Source organism: Gigantopelta aegis, chromosome 10, assembly GCF_016097555.1.
Source record: "Gigantopelta aegis isolate Gae_Host chromosome 10, Gae_host_genome, whole genome shotgun sequence".
Lineage (NCBI taxonomy): Eukaryota > Metazoa > Mollusca > Gastropoda > Neomphalida > Peltospiridae > Gigantopelta > Gigantopelta aegis.
This window is the reverse complement of record NC_054708.1, coordinates 4,508,492-4,528,986: the sequence shown is the minus strand read 5'-3', so window position 1 is coordinate 4,528,986 and position 20,495 is coordinate 4,508,492. Positions and strand designations below refer to the sequence as shown.

General features: G+C 37.6%; 1 protein-coding gene across 3 annotated transcripts in view; it reads left to right on the top strand.

Moving 5' to 3' along the window:
• The window catches only part of LOC121382659 (E3 ubiquitin-protein ligase LRSAM1-like), a 45,670-nt gene extending 29,867 nt beyond the window's left edge, over positions 1-15,803 (top strand). For 2 of the 3 annotated variants that reach the window (XM_041512194.1, XM_041512192.1), the window contains exons 21-24: positions 4,711-4,842; positions 5,272-5,373; positions 7,176-7,331; positions 8,279-15,803. In XM_041512194.1, the coding sequence (XP_041368128.1) occupies positions 4,711-4,842; positions 5,272-5,373; positions 7,176-7,331; positions 8,279-8,419 (531 nt within the window). In that variant the 3' untranslated portion in view covers positions 8,420-15,803. The remainder of the gene's footprint in view (positions 1-4,710; positions 4,843-5,271; positions 5,374-7,175; positions 7,332-8,278) is intronic. The other variant, XM_041512195.1, reaches the window with a different exon arrangement.
• The last annotated feature ends 4,692 nt before the right edge of the window (positions 15,804-20,495 follow it).

Below are 20,495 nucleotides of genomic sequence, written 5' to 3'. Positions count from 1 at the left end.
CCACCACTGGCCCATCCACCTGTTTCAGCCAAGAAGGGTCCGGTTTCGATGATCGCCACGGAGGTTCCACCGGCAGATGTCGGTATTCGATCGTTGGCTGCCACAGGCCCCCGTCGGTTTACACGGCTACCAGTAACCGGCCCGTGCGGATCGTTGTTCCAGCAAGCAGACGGAGCCCTGTAACGAACTGGAAGATTGCTGCGTCATCGGCTCACCGTTCAGTACCATCGTCCCGTGATCGATCGAAGTGGTCCCGTGATCGATCGAAGTGGTGCAGCGTCCAGGGTTACACCGGCTCCTGACGGGACCGTCCACGGTCCGTGTTTCCAATTGCAGCCAGTACATTGGATCGAAGTGCCTGTGCCAGGTTACTGACTGATTTTCCAGATGATGCGTCGGCACCTTCCGTTATAGAAGATCCGGACGCAGTGACCCACATGGCTGTGACTGATTGTCTCCCGTCTTCAATCTATCCTTCAACGGTGTGGCGCCGGCTTTGGATGACGCTGTTTCCGGCGGGACCAGAAGTCTTCCTAGAACTTACAGATTGGCACATCCTGTCGATGGCTTCAGTTCAGCGTACATGTACATGGCGACCATAACTCCTCATGTGCAGGATGCCAGAGGATATGCCTTGTTCCAGCCGTCGACTTTGATGTTGGTCTACCTTATATCTTCCGTGACGTCGATGTGCACTACGATTGCACACTTATCGTCAACCGACTTGCCTGAAGCGATCCATTCTCGACTTTCAGCACAAGCTGGTAATCTTGGCAGACCTGTGGTCTACATACGGCTCTTTGCCGTGAAGGGGTTCGACGTTACAAGCGTTCCGGGTTGGTGACGAAGACAGTCTACTGGTACGGTCACTTGTGTTGAGATCCCGTGCACCGATGTTCGAGGAAGGTTCAGCGACAATCGGCAGATCGTTCTCTATATCCGGTGGCGATGCAAGACAGTCGCTACTTCCGCTGGTTCCGGAGTTATCCAGTTGCCATTGCGTGGTACGGGGTTCATTGCGGCTTATCAACTCACTGACGTTCACTGTTGTTACCGCCAGAGTTCGTGACCGATGCTGTCTAGATGGTCTCTGCTGCTGTTTCGCACCGGGTGGTGTGACGACCGTGGATTTTAGTCGGTTGCTGTTTTGCGTTGCTTCACTTCCAGGTATATCGGGCATGTAGCGTAGCGAGTTGCTACGCTGTCTTGGCTCTTGCCTGTATCACGGGGTCGCTGTTTCCGATGTCTTGATTCCTGAATCACTCTATTACTGTTTCATGAAGTATCATTGCAAGAGTAATTTTGACATTGGCGCAACATTTGACGCTTAGAGGTCGTGGTATCCAGTTTGTTTCTGAATCCATGCATTCAGTACAATAACGCAGATTTGCTGATCCGGTTACCAGTCGCCTTGCAGTCCAGTCCCAGTTGGTGGCTGTGGTTTCCAGATGAAGCCGATCTACACATCAGCCTGTTGGAGATGTTGGCAGTTACGTCATCCTTCATTGGCGAGAGATGCCGTCAGGCGCCTCTCTCATGGTAGCCACAGACAGTACCACCGCAGTGGCTTATATCAACCGTCGGGGCGGAACCCACTCCAGCAGTCTGCTGCAGTTGACTTATCGTCTCTACAAGCTGGTTGACGAGATTCCGTTGCAACTTCGGGCTCGCCATATTCCAGGGGTTTCCAATGTACTAGTCGACACACTGTCTCGGTCGTTGTCTCCACATCTGACGGAATGGATGCTCCATCCCGAAGCGTTTCGATGGGTGTGCGACAGACTTTGCACACCAAACATCGATCCTTTCGCCACACGATTCAACCATCAGCTGAGGGTTTACGTGTCTCCGGTGCCGGATCCCGAAGCTCTGGATCTCGACGCATTGGCCATCAGCTGGGAACAGATGGACGCATACGCTTTTCCTCCACCAATCCTCCTTCCAAGGGTGCTTCAGAGGTTTCAGCTGTACCATTGTCGCCTGTTACTCATTGCTCCGATGTGGCCATCCAGGATGTGGTATCCAGATCTAATACGTCTTGCCGATCCACATCCTTTATCGCTGCCAGACTGGGATCATCTGTTGCTGCATCCCACGTCAAGACTATACCATCCACATCCACAGTTGTTCCAACTGCACGCGTGGACTGTATCTCCAAGAGTTTGAGGAAGAAAGGTTTTTCTTCACAGTCTACGGCGGCCATTTTGAAAGCGCACAGATCATCTACTACTGCGGCTTACAACGTCAGATGGCTTTGTCTTCACCGATGGTGTGTCCAGCAAAAAAACTCAACCCTCAGACGATTCAAATACCTCGTCTTGCTGATTTTTTGCTGTATCTGCGGACCACTTTATGATTTACCATCGCTGGGTACGTTTCGGTCATCGCTACTGTTCGTGATGTCACTACTGGAACGAAGTTATCGGGTATTCCTGAGATCCATAAGATGATCAAAGGGTTTCGCCTTGAAGATCAAGTACACTGGTTTCGGCCACCAAGATGGGACCTGAATCTGGTGTTACGAGCGTTATCGACTGCACCTTATAAGCCGATCGAATCCTCTTCCCTGCAAGACTTGACGCTTAAGACGGTGTTTTTACTCGGTTTCGCCACGGCTGCCCATGTCTCAGAACTCCATGCTCTTGATGTAGACTTGGTACGTTTTCACCGAGATCGGCGTGCAGTCAACTTGGGGTTACTCATGAACTTTGTTGCAAAGAATCAGTTACCAGACCAAGCGCCTCGTTCGTATGCTGTGCAGGCCCTCTCCTCTATCGTTGGTCCAGCGGACGTTGAGGACTTGGCGTTGTGCCCTGTTAGAGCCCTGCACCAGTACATCGAGAGGACCAGATCTTTTCGACAACATCGCAAAAGACTTTTCCTCTCCTGTAACCAGAGTCGGTTGAGGGATCTTACCAAGAACACGGTGGCCACCTGGATCCGGTCTTCTATCCTGACCGCCTATCAGAAGGAGGGTTTACCTGCTCCGTCTGCTTCTAATCCGCATGAACTCCGTGCCTTGGCTGCCACGATGTCCCTGCACTGCAACACACCCATTCAGCACATTATCACTGGTTGGTTCTGGGCTACGGACTCCATCTTCACCAACTATTATCTGAGGGATGTCTCCACAGAAGACGTTGAGGGGTTCCACCATCTGGGTCCGGTTGTTGCTGCACAGACTCTGTTGAATACAAGCCGCCCTCGTCGCCGTTGATGTCTGTCTGATTCTGGGCTGCATACCGAGATGTCCATCGAATCGACAGATGAGGATTGCTTAAACTTTTGTTCTTTTGCACAGTTCACGTACTGGTGCCGGAACTTTTGTCTCGATAACCTTTACCCTGCACTGCATGTGGTTATTGGTTGTCGTTATTGAACTAACAGATCTTTGGTGTACTAGACAGAAAACACTCGGGGGTCTTGTTTTGTTCAATGTTCTGACGGATGCACCTCATTAGGTTGTCGCTTGTTATTGAAAAACTATAACACTTCAATACGTGAGGGTTACCTAACACCTGCATCCCTGGTGGCTACGTCTTCCCACCCTGTCAGAACCAGCATGAGATGTGGCTTCCGCCTCCTGGTCCATGTGTTCTAGGAGCCGTACCTGCCACTGCTGACGGATGCCACCATTCTGGTTGTTGTTACTAACATCACCTGCATTGGTCTGTGACGGGCATCCCTAGGAGGAGAGCTTACCAAGGTTGGCCTTATTCTTCCACTAGTCAGCCTCTTTCCGGTTGGGGAGTTATCACAAGCATCTACGGATTTTGGCACCCACCACCATCTGTTGAATGCTGCACTTGTTTGAGGACAGGTAATGTCTATAGAAATGGAGAAAACTTGGAGTGTTTTCTCTTTTATAGATACATTACCTGTCCTCAAGATTCATCCCGCCCGGGCCTCCCCGCTTCCTGTTCTCCGTGCGATGCACTCAGGGAAAAAGAAGGAAGTTACAGTCATGTGACCGGAACTAGAGAGCAGTATGCAGTAGAAGAATTTAGGCCATCCCATTGGCTGTTGGGATGTTCGGACCAGACCACTTGCATGGGGGGGAGGTGCACTTGTTTGAGGACAGGTAATGTATCTATAAAAGAGAAAACACTCCAAGTTTTCTCCAATGTTTAAATTAACAGTGTTTAACACTATATCGATTGTCTCTTCTATCCATTGTAACTTTTGATGTTAATATAATATTAATACAGTGAAACCCCTCAAAACTGGCCCTTCTGTAAACTGGAATTCCCTAAAGCATGGATGTTTTAAATATATATATATATATGAGTACAGAAAAGAACCTCTCTAAACCGGATGCCCTTAAAACCAGTCTGTTTAATTCCTCCCATGGTGTCCAGTTTAGACAGGTTTCACTGTACTTTCCAGCTGAGAACTGACAAGAAAATCTTTTAACATAACACACATCAGCTGTGTTTCAAATAGAGGTTTTGTTGTCATGAATATTTGTTAACTGTTATCATTACGACAGGACACACATCTGCTGTATTTCAATTGGAGTTTTTGTTGTCATGAATGTTTGTTAACTGTTATCATTACGACAGGACACACAACTGCAGTGTTTCAAATGGAGTTTTTGTTGTCATGAATGTTTGTTAACTGTTATCATTACGACAGGACACACATCTGCTGTGTTTCAAATGGAATTTTTGTTGTCATGAATGTTTGTTAACTGTTATCTCATTATGACAGGAAAACACTCTGGATGCGTCAGTTGTGAAGATATTGCAGGCTGCCGGTGCCAAGGACTACATTCCTTTGGTTGCTCGAAACCGGATCACGGAGGAAATATTGTTACAGCTCAGTGACGACGACCTCAGACAGGTCTGTGTAGACATTTTGTGAAATTTAGTCGGTGCAGAATTTACAATATTAAAATTGATCCATAATTAAAACTTGAGGAGATATTCTTAAACATGACAATAATCACATTTAGCTCTGTCTAGACTTATCCTAATGTGTAGTTAAAACATAGTGCAGAATAGTTTTAATGTTTCATCGATCCATAATTAAACTTGTGCAGATAATCTTAAACTTGACAATAATCGCATTTAGCTCTGTGTAGACTTATCCTAATGTGTAGTTAAAACATAGTGCAGAATAGTTTTAATGTTCCATTGATCCATAATTAAAACTTGTGCAGATACAGTCAATGTCAGTAACAAGATCTTGTTAACAGTTGTTTAACTGTGTACATCGACAGTGTTGTTTGTTTGACTTTCTCTGTAGTAACGTTTTGTTTCAAACTTGTAGATGGGTGTACACGAGCTTGGCATTAGAAAAGCCATTCTTAAACAGATAGCTGAATTCCTGGCCAACAGTAAGGTGAAGAACTTTGATACTGATCAGTTTGAGGTGGGTTCAGTTTAAAATCTTGGATTAAAGAGGCATTCACATTAGTTATTAAACAGGGTGAAATATTTCCTGCAAGTAAATTTTTTGTACTGATGATTTACACATTGTTTATAATATTTTCAAATGTATTTAGTTCCAGCCAGTGCACCACGACTGGTATATCAAAGGCCGTGGTATGTACTATCCTGTCTGTGGGATGGTGCATATAAAAGATCCCTTGCTGCTAATTGAAAAGAGTAGCCCATGAAGTAGAGACAGCGGGTTTCTTCTCTCAATATCTGTATGGTCCTTACCTATAACCATAAATAAAATGTGTTGAGCACATCGTTAAATAAAACATTTTTTTCTTTCTTTTTTTCCAAATGTATTTAATGCCAGACCAAAAGGTACATACATGTACTTCAGAAACTAAGGTCAGCGGCGTTCTGTTTTTATTTAACAGCCTAATCGTTACAAACATTGATTTATTGATTTACAGTTTATGGGATAAATGAATTATTGAAGGCATAAATGAATTATTGAAGGCATTAAAGAATGGATTGATTTTGTTTCTAGTGGTTTGACAATTGGTAATCTGGCTGAATAATCACTTTACACAATGACAGTATAATAGAATAGCTCATGACTTTAATACACATTGTATCACTGGTGAGAAGGGAATGCTGAGACACGGTAATCCAGGACTTGAAACAGGAAGTAAACTACGGCCTGCAGTTATGTTTTTAACATAGCTGGCCAAAAGAAACATGTCCTGCTAAGAAAAACTGGCCTTCTGGGAATAAGACAGCGTGAGGTTTGGGATGGTATTTGAAAATTTAAAACCTCTGAGATGTATTTTAGAGCATTATGGAATTTAAGTATAACAGAATTTTCAGCTAAATAGCAGATAAGATAATCGTACATACATCTGTCTTCAAAAATTACTCACAATTTTTTGGTAGCTTTAGCAGATGAATTTATATTTCACCTGCTGGGTTTAAAAAATGGACTGCTTTTGGCTTTTCACAAGTCTTTATTTAAAGTCCTGTAATCACATGACCTACTTTCAATTTAAACATCTTGTTATTGACAAACAATACATGAAGATTAAAATGTCACTCAAGTTTAGTCAGGCTAGTACTGCACAAACAGTGCTTTTGTTCATTAATTCTTGTCGTATTTTATTTCTTACTGAGATTTTGTCAGATACCTAATTGTAATATTGTTAGCAGTGGGGGTTTTTGGTTTTTATTGTGTAAAACATTTTTTAAAGTTTATTATCTGTAATAAGTTGCCTCCTTTTTTAAGCTTCTCAAAATAACAATGCTTGTGTAAATATCTACAGCAAGTTGTATTAGTTTACTATCTACAGCAAGTTGTATTAGTTTACTATCTACAGCAAGTTGTATTAGTTTATCATCTACAGCAAGTTGTATTAGTTTACAGTCTACAGCAAGTTGTATTAGTTTACAGTCTACAGCAAGTTGTATTAGTTTATCATCTACAGCAAGTTGTATTAGTTTACAGTCTACAGCAAGTTGTATTAGTTTATCATCTACAGCAAGTTGTATTAGTTTACAGTCTACAGCAAGTTGTATTAGTTTATCATCTACAGCAAGTTGTATTAGTTTATCATATACAGCAAGTTGTATTAGTTTATCATCTACAGCAAGGAGTATCTACAGCAAGTTGTATTAGTTTATCATCTACAGCAAGTTGTATTAGTTTATCATCTACAGCAAATTATATTAGTTTATCATCTACAACAAGTTGTATTATTTTACTATCTACAGCAAGTCGTATTAGTTTATTATCTACAACAGGTTGTATTTTTGCAGACGTCTTCAAAAGAAGTTCACCCTGAGCCGTCTGCTCCGCCAGAACCAACAGCCTCCTCCGACGCCAAACATCCCTCCAGACAGCTCTCCATTGTCGCCAGGGGCATTAACTCTGAGTGTGTCGTCTGCATGGAGCATGAAGTGCGTAGCAAACTACAGTCTGTTCAAACATACAGAAAGAATTTTTTTAAATGTTTTTATCATATTTATATCATTAAATTTGGTACATTCACTTAAGGCAGTGCCATACAATATGAGTGTCTAGAATGGGGCTATTTTGGTGAAAAATAGACACCCTCCCTTCCCCCTGTAATGCTAGACCATACGCCCCTAAAATATTCACAAACCAGTGATGCAATGGGTGTAATATAATTCTAACGTACTGTTTTGCTATTTGGGACAGTGCAGATCTATACGCATTTCAATTCAATTTATAATCCTTATATATTGTATGTAACTACCTACGTTAAACATTGTCACCGTGACAGAGCAGGTATGAAAAACACAAAACAAAATAAATGATTTTAGTAATTAAAATGTTTTAAAGTGTGTTTTGTAACGCTGTTAAATACACGCAACCACCACCTGTAATGCTACATAATGTTTGGATCTACACCCACTCATCCCCTCGAGTGTTACATAATATAGTTGTATGGCTTGTATGAGAATAGGCACCGAAATTGTAAAGTCAATCGGTTATTCTTATTGCTATCCTTGTATGAGGCACTCGTATTGTGTGACATCATCTTTAGGCAGTGAGTTATTTTCAGTGAAGAGAAGTAAATGCCGTATAAAACAATAAATTATAAATAATATAAAATAATCACATCTCTTTTTTTTCATAATTTTTTCTAGCAATTTCTTTTGGCATAAATAACAAATAATGTAATATATCATCTACTCTTGGTTTTGTTTTATTGCCACGAGGATAATATTCAATGTATTACAATTAAATACTGTGCTTGCATTTGTTCTATATATTCTGTATTGTTAAAACTCTTTTTTTACTATTATATATCAAGATGTAAAGAACAACAAATGTTTTGCTTGTTTACTGTGCTAACTGAGAGATTATGTTTTCGTTTCAGTCACAAATTATATTCCTCAATTGTGGCCATGTTTGTTGCTGTCCGAAGTGTTCACAGTCAGTTGACCTCTGCCCCATGTGCCGTTCAGAAATCAAACAGAAAATAAAGTTGACAATTCCATCTGTCAGTGTGTCCACGTGACGCATCTTGGTCTGTACCAGGCAGACGTTGCAGATTTTCATATGTAAACGTTGCTGTGTTTACTCATTTCTAGTTAATACTATACATTTAACATCTTCCTAATTATTAGAAGTAGAAATCCAAGGTGAGCTGTTTGTCATTCTGCTCAAAGTGATTTGGGGGAAGTAAGGTGTGACCACTTCTTTGAAGTGTAAACTGATAACCTCTGCTGTGGCTGTGATGGAGATAATAAAATGAAACGGTTGTGTCACTGGTGTACTCTCCACAATAGACTAGCCATTTCAGCATTGTTATGAATAACATAGTACACTTAATTGCTCATTTTGTATGGCCTTCATTCTTTTGAATCCAGTATAATGAGAATGTATATTATCTTTGCAAGTGCTGTATTATAAGCTTTGGTTATATGTATTTTACAGCAACCATAATATTTTATTGTGTTATTTGTATGCATACGTATTACCTCTCGGACACGTGTGCAATCAAAAAAATTCTTTATGGAGTAATTAGTCATTCAATAGTATAGGTGGTCTTTTTCTCCATTTATAGTTTTCTTCAGGATTAATATAAACAAAATGTTTACGAAGGGGTTGACGGTGATCAAGTTGCTACTTGTTATCTTCAGATACAGAATATATTAATTGTTATAGTTGCAGCCCAATGGATATCTCTGTAGCACTTTATTACATTCTTGTTGTCAACTCTAAAGCTTACTGTTATAAATTATTTTTAATCTATATATAATTATATATATTTGTACAAATGTAAATTGCTTTACTCTGAGCCTTATTTTAATGTAATTGTTAAAATAGGATATTGTATTGTTTTTCTACTGTTTATGATTGCTGTGATTTCTTTTCTATGAATTAAAGTATTCCATTCATGTTATACTTTCCTAGCATGTTTTACCTAAGTAATTTGTATGTCAGTAGATAGAAAGGCAGTATATTATAATTGATATTAATACCAGTTCTTAATCAGTTTACATATTTTATTGCAATCCTCATGAATTTGATAAAGTCATTTGAACATGCTTGCATTTAATTTAGCATTTCTACAGCTCATACTTGTATATTACAAAATACACTTTGCTCATGTAGTTATATATTAAAAAATCAAAACTTCAAAAGCTTAACTGAAAGGGAAATATATTATAAAATACACTTTGCTCATGTAGTTATATATTGCAAAATCAGAACTTCAAAAGATTAACTGAAAGGGAAATATATTACAAAATACACTTTGCTCATGTAGTTATATATTGCAAAATCAGAACTTCAAAAGATTAACTGAAAGGGAAATATATTTTTATGATGATTTACAATGATTTATAATGACAGTGGACCACCTGTCATTCCTCTATGTTTGTTATTTAAAATAAGTCATGATAGCCGTTGATGCATGGTATTGTGGTCCATTACATCTGTTCCATCCTGGACCAACTCACTGGCCATGCCAGAGGTAGGGGCCAGGGGGAAATACCCAAACTTTGCAAGGATGTGGGCATGTCAAAACTGTTTCGAGTTTGTGTTCCAATACTATGACTTTAGACTTGAATTATCTGTTCAGGTCACATCACCCTCGGTCCATGCACATCAGTTAATTCAGCAATTTAGCTGAAACTCCTGGCATAGGTCATGGTTTGGGCTATTGAGACATTCAAGGTAACTCACCACATCAACAAATGGACAATGTTAAATTATTATTATTATTTTGTTCGAAGAATAGTGTGGAAATGAGATTATTGTTGGCGATTTTGGGGGGTGTTTTTTTTTGCAACATGTACACATATGTGATGAAATCAAAATAACTATAAGAAACATAATGTTATAATAAATTAAATATAAACACAAACCTTGTGTATTTTGAATCAGTAAAATCTGTGAATTACAAGAAAGACAGAATCTTTAAGAATAATTTTCAAACTAATTCTGTTAAATTAATCTTTTTATTTGTGTAATTTTATTAAAACATTTTACTTCTTTAGTCCAGTGATATATTCAGGATAAGTTTTGTGAACAACTTAAAAACATTTATAGCAAAAACGATAAAAAATATTTTTTTAAATCAAAGTAAAATGACAGGTTATTCTGATCTGATGATAATGTAGTATTCAGCAAAGCCTGACATTACACTCCTAGTGACACAGGCTGTGATTTTTGTCAAGTTATCTCTATTAGAATGGTTGCTTTACAGGGTTCATGAATCCATTCTATCCAGTGGGTTGATTTGATTTTGTCTTCTAGATGTCTTGCCCTCCAAGGCTGACGAATGACATCTGTCCGGGTTTTATTTTATTCCATCTCTTAGACAGATTGTCTTTCATGACTAACGTACTCTGTACGTCCGTGCTATTTGTCCATGGCAGGAGCTGGATTAATGAGTGTCAGAGCATGTCCATACGTCGATGGGTCGTGCACACTGCACCTCTGGGGCTCCAGCTGCTCCGAGATCCCCCTCATTCTAGCCCGAGTCTGTAAGGGCCCAGTTACCGTGTTGTGCCAAGCTATGTTAGCAGGGGGCAATGAGAGAGTCTTGCCTGCAGAGAGGTTATGTACCGGAAGAGTAGGACTTCCATGCCTCTGCCTACCTTTTTGTCGTTAGACTATCCGGTGGCTGCAGCTGAAAGCGAGAAGGTCAAGCCAACTACAGCACTAGACACCTCACACAGGCCTGTGGTTATCATACCACCACACCACAGTTTGATTTGATTCAAACCTGAACAACAACAAAAAGTAATTAATATTGGTGTTGTCTTGTAGATCTTGCCATGAAAAACAAAATTGAGGGGAGAGATTAATTGTTCCCGTAACGTAGATTATGGGGAGCCATTGAAGATATTAGATTATGGGGAGCCATGGAAGATATTGGATTATGGGGAGCCGTTGAAGATATTGGATTATGGGGAGCCGTTGAAGATATTAGATTATGGGGAGCTATTGAAGATATTAGATTATGGAGAGCCATGGAAGATATTAGATTATGGGGAGCCATTGAAGATATTGGATTATGGGGAGCTATTGAAGATATTAGATTATGGAGAGCCATGGAAGATATTAGATTATGGGGAGCTATTGAAGATATTAGATTATGGAGAGCCATGGAAGATATTAGATTATGGGGAGCCATTGAAGATATTGGATTATGGGGAGCCATTGTAGATATTACAATATTAAGCATTGATATTTAATCCTTTTCTTGGTTTGGGGGTCATTTTTGGAGGGTTTTTTTTTTTTAAATAATTCAAAAGCTAAGGAGCTAAAATGTGTCTTCTAGAACTAGTATCAGGGGAGTGATAGAGAGCCTGAGTGATAGCTCCCCTTAAATGGTGAGGTCTGTAGAAGTAGGAAGGCATTTTTTTTTTCAACTTCACTTGTCCTCAAACAAAATGCATATTCCCCTAAGGATAGTGGTTTGGTTTGAACATCCCAAGTTTATGGGGAGAATACGAATGCATCTTTGGAGTATAAAACCCACCACCTTTTGTTGAATGCTGTATTTTATGTGAGGACAGGTGAAGTTTAAAAGAAAATGTGAAGTGTTTTCACTTTTTATGAATACTTCAACTGTCTTCAAGGGGTTATACCCTCTCAGGCCTTCCCGTTTCCAATTTTCCGTGTGATTTGCTCAGGGAAAAGAAGTTACAGTCACATGACCAGAACAGGAAGGAGGACTCGGTAGAAGAGAATTTTAGGCCATCCCATTGTCTGTTGGGATGTTCGAACCAGACTACTATCCTTAGGGGAATATGCATTTTGTTTGAGGACAGGTGAAGTATTCATAAAAGAGAAAACACCTCAAGTTTTCTTCACTTTCAATTCCACCCTCAAATCAGAATATGGCTGTTCACTCACAACTTAAGATGACATCCCACAAGAATTTTATCTTTTCAGTTAGCTAGTGTATTTCAACTGCCTTCATGTCTGTAAGCATCTTAGTGTTGTGCCAAAACAAATTTGAAATGTTTGTAGATTTTCACACTTTTTATCTTGTTATTTTAAATATTTCATTTGAATCCATGAACAATATTTCTCAGATGGCAGTATGTTATTTATTGTTGAGTTTATTGTTTTATAATTTAGGAAACGGAATTTTTAATTCTTTGCAGGTCTTTGTTAGTTACATGTTCCACTCATTCTGTAAACAGATTTACATTCTTATAGTTATTGCATATATTAATAAAGTTTTAAAAAATACAAAAAAGGAAAACAAATTAGCACTACCATATCTATTTAATTTGTTTGTAACTCATAGCAACTATGTATATTATGGCTTAAATTTAAGAAGGAAAGGATGTTTTATTTAACAACACACTCAGCACATTTTAATAATGGTTTTATGGTGGCAGTCATATGGTTAAGGACCACATATAATGAGAGATGAAATCTGCTGATGTCACTCACACCATGTGCTACTCTTTTCAATTAACAGCAACAGATCTTTAAATGCGCCCTACCACATACATGATAGTACATACCATGGCCTTTGTTACACCAGTTGGGAGAACTGATTGGATCAAGAAATGGTCTGATCAGGCATCAAGCAACTGCTTTGCAAATGGACTTCGTTCTGCTCTGATGGCTTCAGTTTAATGCAAGAGTAAAAAAAATGGGTTATATTGTATAAGATACACATGCATGTAGCTTTGAACATCTGTTGCCTGGAGCAGTGACTTACGGTTGTCATTTGTTACTAATAGACAGTTTATTGAAGAAAGATTATCTTAGCATCATCATTCTTGAACATCTGTTGCCTGGAGCAGTGACTTACGGTTGTCATTTGTTACTAATAGACAGTTTATTGAAGAAAGATTATCTTAGCATCATCATTCTTGAACATCTGTCGCCTGGAGCAGTGACTTACGGTTGTCATTTGTTACTAATAGACAGTTTATTGAAGAAAGATTATCTTAGCATCATCATTCTTGAACATCTGTCGCCTGGAGCAGTGACTTACGGTTGTCATTTGTTACTAATAGACAGTTTATTGAAGAAAGATTATCTTAGCATCATCATTCTTGAACATCTGTCGCCTGGAGCAGTGACTTACGGTTGTCATTTGTTACTAATAGACAGTTTATTGAAGAAAGATTATCTTAGCATCATCATTCTTGAACATCTGTCGCCTGGAGCAGTGACTTACAGTTGTCATCTGTTACTAATAGACAGTTTATTGAAGAAAGATTATTTTAGCATCATCATTCTTGAAGACTGTTAATTTGTTCTCATAAACACTTGTACTTAAAAACAGAGAAATAATTTGTTTAATATAATTTAATCATTGTTTGTCAGTATATTTATGTTTTTAACATCACATATACAATTTACTAACCAGGAGTACCTCAGCATTGTTTTATCATCGAATGTTCACATTTCCCCAAATCTTTCATCAACCAGTGGACAGGGAACAATCTTTCAGAATCTTGGGTCTGTTCTCATATGTTTTCCTAGGTAACTAATAGACTTATTTGGAGTCACCTATTTTTAACACATTTTAGTAAGCAGATTAATTAGTCAGTTGAAAAATACTCCTCTTTATTGCTGAATTAGTTTGGTTACCATATGCTTGGAAGGTCAATTTAATACAGGACCATAGTACAAATGTGACCACAAATCAGTCTGCAATTCATGAATAAAGTTCCAGTGATCCTGAAATTTGCATCATTTAATTTTAGAGTATAACCATTCACCAAATTAAATTAATGAAATGGTTATTCACATATAATTAAAGTTGAGTAACTGACATCCAGACAAAATGACATTTCTCATGAAATGTTGAACCTCATGCTGATGCATGCACAGGCATATTAATTTGCCTTTCAGTTGAAGGGGGAGGATAATGTTTACATGTAATTTGCAGGCAATCATGCCTCCACCTCACCCCACCCTCACACGTGACACTTGGGTACAAAAATTAGTGTTCAGTCTGCGATTGTCATTTGTTCATTCTTTTATGTTATAGTCCTTGAACTTTATTCATGGAACTAGTAGTTATAAAGTATTATACACAAATCATTTTATCATGTACATTGTAGGCCTGTGACAGTGTGGTCACATTCAGATTAAAACATATTTACATTAGAATCTGAATCATATATGTACAAGTCAGTGTGTGTGTGATTTGATTAGGATATATAATAAATGACACTAACCTAATCCATTTACATGTATATTCTTAAAGTGCAGGTATTAAGAAGCAAAATAGTGAAATATGGTTTTAAATATACTAAAAGAAAAACTTAGCAATTTGGTATTTGTGCATTGTACCCTAACCCTCAAGCTACATTTCAGAGATGTAACATTTATTTTCATTTCAAAAAAAATATTCTTATATGTATATACAATTAAGGTTCAAGCATGCTGATATGGGCACACACCTCAACTATCTGGGCTGTCTGTCCAGGTTAATGAGAGAGAATTCGGTGTGGTGGTCAAGCACAGCCCACTGAACCATTGAGCCCACTCTATGTAGCAACTGGTACCAAGGTGCAAACTCAGTACCTACACCACCAAGGCTGATGATGTGACAGTTACGGATATCATTATGTGTTGAAAATATCCCATTGCTTACATTGCCAACAAATAAGGCAACAACAAAATCCAGTGTCTGATTTCACTTTGAATGTCACAAGTTTTCCTTTATTTAAGCACATTTGTCAAATTGCTAAACGTTTTCGTTTTATTTTGTTTTATTTTTTTATTTTTTTTAATATAAAGTATTCAAGACTTCAGATAACTATACAGTAATTGCAATACTATTAATTGCAGTCTTCTACATTTCAGTCATACTGCATATTATTAGGTGTATCTACATATAATAATTTTTTTTTAAATTAGTCGTCATAGGCAGCAGAAACTGACTACAGAATAATGGTACCACACATCGGGTGCCTTTCATAGTACAAGTGTTAAATATTGTGAAAATCATGCAAGGCATTGTCACTCCCATGCAGCATAATTCATGATCTGGGGACTAATTCACTAAACTCTCGTAACTTTGCAATCTCACAGTGCCATGCCAAAAGACTTGCAAAGAGGATGCTTTGTTGTGTAGCAGAGCTTAAGAGACCTTTGTGAATTAGGCCCCTGAATAGACTTACAATCAAGCAAGTACCTTATGCAATCACTATATGATCTTGTTTCTGAAGTGAGATGTTTTCTGTTCATAATGGTGGATTTATTTTAACACCACAGGTTGGAAAATTGCAAGATTGTTTGTCATAAAGAGAGATTTTGTGGGAATGTGCATTTTTCTTGCAATTTCTTACTCTTTTGGTATTAAAACTTTATTGTTCATAATTATTGTGTACAATATAACTTTAAAAGTATTCTCTTGTGTATAGGACTCATGTTTATTTCATGAATAAAGCTTGTGATAACTTAAATCCATTTTAATTTTTTAAGGTTTCAGATTCCACTCTCACAAATTATACAGCATTTAACCATATTAACTTGTATACGGTGTGGCTATGCACAGACTGGATGCAGATGCGTGTAATGATGGTAGAGGGTGAGACCACTAGCTACTTTAGGAGACAGAAGGTAGAAATAAATTTGTGGGTATGGCATCATGGAATTGAATGCAGCCGCAGTCAACATGAAGGTATGGAGGGCTTCCCCCAGAAAGAAAATGGGTTATATTCGGGGCTAGGGTTACTATCCTGTATACATGTACTGTCGACATAGTCTGAACGAAAGAAAGTGTGGTTAAGAAAATTATTCATTTAATGTGCGCCTTGCACTACTGTCGACACAGATGTGGTCATCGTCATTGGTACATTTCAGGGATCCATACATTTCATGATCTGTCTATGATTCAACATTTGATCCATCTCTGGGTTGCTCTGGGCGTGGATAAAAATGACAGGTACCATAGCATCATTGCCATAAGTGCCAATCTGGAGGAGCCACGGACAAGGGCACTGCCAATGTTTCGTGCGTTTTCGGGCTTGACACTACTTTTGGGCAATTCCACGATAACGGAATTACGAGTTGGAGAGATATTTCAGGCATTAAACTCGGCTAGTCCACATAAGAAAAATTATAATGATATAACTATGTAATACACTAATACTGCACTAGTGCTTGTTAAGGGCAGAAGTGAGACTCCCTACTGCAAGGTGTAGTGCATGAGTACTTAAAGTCTGGTAACGGAATTACGCAAAACGGACACCATTTTTACGGGCACCGCAAAACATCGACAAACTCTGTAAAGTATGATAAAATAATTATTTATCTTCATGATGAAATGATGACCTAATGACTTGAGATCAACAATACAGAAATTATATTGCAAATTATCTTTTCATAATTTTGTAGTACAACGTTGAATGTCGGTAACGGAATTACCCAGTTCGGTAACGGAATTACCGCTCTGAATTTACATTTGAACAAAATAATTTATTTACTTTAAATTTGGTTTGCAAATATTTTGTATAATTTTATACGTTAAGTAATAACTCACTATACTTGTTTTAAGCATTCATACTAATATTTCAGTTGATAACTAGTTTCAGTATCAGTAATATGTACACATACATGTATATGAGTGGAGACGTAATTCGGCGCTAAACTACATATTACATAGTAAATGTTTAAAATGTTTGACAGCAATTGTACATATTATAGAAGTCTAAAAGAAAGATATCTGTCGAGACATATTTCTGTAATGTTTATTATTGTTTTGATAATGTCAAATCCTTGATGGATTACTCGATAAGCACAAATGTATATATAGGCCTACTGTTGATTATTTAACTCGACACAAGTTACATAAAAAGGTATCACTGATTTTTTTATTTTTTTTAAGCACAAATACATGCACATAATATATAATAATGAATTATTTAACTAGTTATTATTATTTTAATTTTTTCGCTCATACTGAAAGTGAAAAAACTAAATTTGCAAAGATTTATTTAAACAAAAAAAAAGAAAAAAAAAAGTGCAAATGAGTTTGTGTACATTGTAGTTCAGAATCAGTGGATGATTTCATCCCGATAAAAACTTACAGAAATTAGCGATGTTGAATCGTTTTAATGACTGAAATTGGTTACCATTTTATAATTCTTGAAGTTAACATATGTTTACTTTTTAAAATTTTGACGACTGGGATGAAACATACCTGTACTTAAAATGTTTATTCTCTCTGCGGATTGATCACTGAGGTCAGTCCCTCCCTATTTTGGGAGGTTACAAGTTTTATGGTCCCGGGCAGGATCTGAACGTCATCCCTCACCTATATCCCATGGAAACATGTCAGGTTTAAGGGAATCAAATGCTGTGATTGGCCAAAATACTTTTCAGGTCATTGGGATTACCAGCAAGGTGTAGAAAAATGTATACATGTATCATTTAAAAATAATAATATGAAAAATCGAAATTACCTGCGGTTTGCAAATTGTGAAACGGTGCACCGAACCGTGGGCCTAAAACCGCGGTTTTCGGTAATATCGAATAATCGTCCCATCCCTATTTATAATGCTCTAAAATATATCTCAAAGGTCCTAATTTTCCACACACTGTCCCAAACCCTATATACACCATGTACTGTCCATATTTCTTTTGGCCTGCAATTTAAAAAAAAAAAAAAATGGTGGAGCATATTTTACTTCATATTTCAAGCTCGATATAATATTAGTAAGTTTTGATTATTTTGTCATGAATTTGCATATTTTTAGTCAGCATAAGCTTTTAATTAATACTGTTTGGTTAAAGTTGATAAGATTTTCTTAATTTTTATATTGTTAATGGATGACTTATATTTGCTATGTGTGTTCCTCAAATGCATTTGGTGCCACTACTACTACTACTACAACATGTATTACCGTGTGGATTAAAAAAATATATATATATCTTCCTGTTGGTACATCACTTGATGTATATGACTATATGGATAAGAGTGCAACATTTTAGTACTATGTAGGTTTATACTAAAGTGCTTCTTGACAAAATATACCAAAGACGGTAACGGAATTACAAACCTATGGTAACGGAATTACAAAATTGTTGACAGCTATAATTTTACTAATAATGCATGAATTTGAAAGTAAATGTGTATGATTAGGCCTATGTTCATTAACATTTACTCAGAGAATATGAGTTGATTCCTTGATTACATATATATGAACAATATAATCTAACTTTTTGTTTGTTTTCGGTAACGGAATTACAAACTGATTCTGTTTTCTAATTTCACCTGTATCTAAAAAAACATGCAATGTTGTACTTTGTTAGTGGTAAAACAAAAACACTAATAAAAAGAATATTACATGGCTGCTGTACACAAATTCATAGTGTGTATGATGGGAGTGTCATATTTTTAGTGTGACGGTATCCTCATAAAATGGTTAAAGTCAACCACATCCATTTATTTTACAATATTTTACTTATCAGATTTGAATTCTCCAATTAATTTTACATCAGAAACAATCTTAATATATAAGTAATACATGATTTTAATTTTTCACTTCATATCCACTTTAGCGTGGAATTGCCCTTTTGTCTTCAGTGGAAAGGATCAGAAATCCACCTGGAATGTTGGCAGGCCTGCGAGAATATCACAGAGACATTTTCGCATATAGCCTTTCAACCAGTTGAGCCGTTGTATGTCCACTGATCCTTTCGAAACCAGCCCTCTGAGTTCTATCAGTCAAGGGGCCCTTCTGTGTGAAAATTCGTTTAATGGACAAACTGCCACCTACACAGGATTCCTTCCTTCAGCATGCCCGACAAGCAGTGCACAGCAAAAGATTCCTTCTCCTCAGGGATTTGCATGGACCAAAGATTCAGAATCATGGGTTCTGGTTTGGGTGACAATTCCTGAGATATCCAGGAGTCGGTATCTGGATCCGAACCCAGTAGCCTACCTACCAGCCTGTAGACCGATGGCCTACCACGACGCCACCGAGGCCGGTGAAATCTGGACTGTTCACCACTTTGCAAGTGCAAATGCAATACTAGCCTATTAATAGATTGACTTATGAATTAACCATGCAACAATACAATACAATACAATAACTTTATTTCCATGTTCATATATGTATAATAAAAACATAGTCTGGTTGACCAGCAAAAATAAAGTACATAAAATTAAACGCTAACATCAAAAAAACTAAACTACAACTCTTGTTTAATAAAGTACATGTAGTGTAACAGGTTCTATTGTCTTTTGTCTGTTCTTCGATATTTGGTTAATTAAAATAAATAAATATTATTAAGTGGCAGGGGGTCTAGTTAGAAGGCTAGTTCGTGCTGTGTCCAAATCTGAGCAGAGTTGTGCGACTGTAATGAGTTGTGTTTTAGGGCAGTTGATGATATAATAAAAAAAATCGTATTTATTTAGTGTTTGGAATATTGGGAATTCTTGTGCGAGTGTAATAAAATATTTTCTTCTGTTCGTTTCTAGCTGTTTGCAGTCCACGAGAAAATGTGCCTCATCTTCCACTGCCTCTTTGCAAAGCTTGCAGAGTCGGTCTTTTCTGAGAATATTGTGATACCTGCCTCTTTCGATTTCGAGGCGGTGTGCACATATTCTAATTTTAGTTACATGTCTTCTTAGGTTACAATTATTTAATGTTTCGAGGTATAGGGCAAGTTGATATGGTCGTACTATGTGTTTATAATATAACAGTTTTTCGGAGTCTTTTAATTTTTGTTTAAAGTATTACCTGTAGTTGTGTTGTAGTTTTTCAGTTACTAGTTTGTTGAGTTTTCTTGTTTTTTTGGTGTAGTGTCAATAGCTGTTATGTCGATGCAGTTTTTCTTAAGCATGTTTGTTGTGTAGTTGTGAAAGCTGTTTTTGTTATTGTTATCAAGTATTGAGCTGCATCAAGTAGAAGTGTGCGTTCTTGAGGTAGATTTTGTAGATGTGCCCATGCACTTAAGACAATTGTCGTATACACTGTATATATTCTATAAAACACCCTGGTGATACAGATTTATTAGAATAACATCCTCACAAACAAAATGTTGATAGCTATTGAAATACATGACTGATTATTGTTATTGTTATTGTTAAAGAAAATGTACTCGAAGAAAAACCTCGCAAATGAATGACAAGCAGACGACAAAAAGTC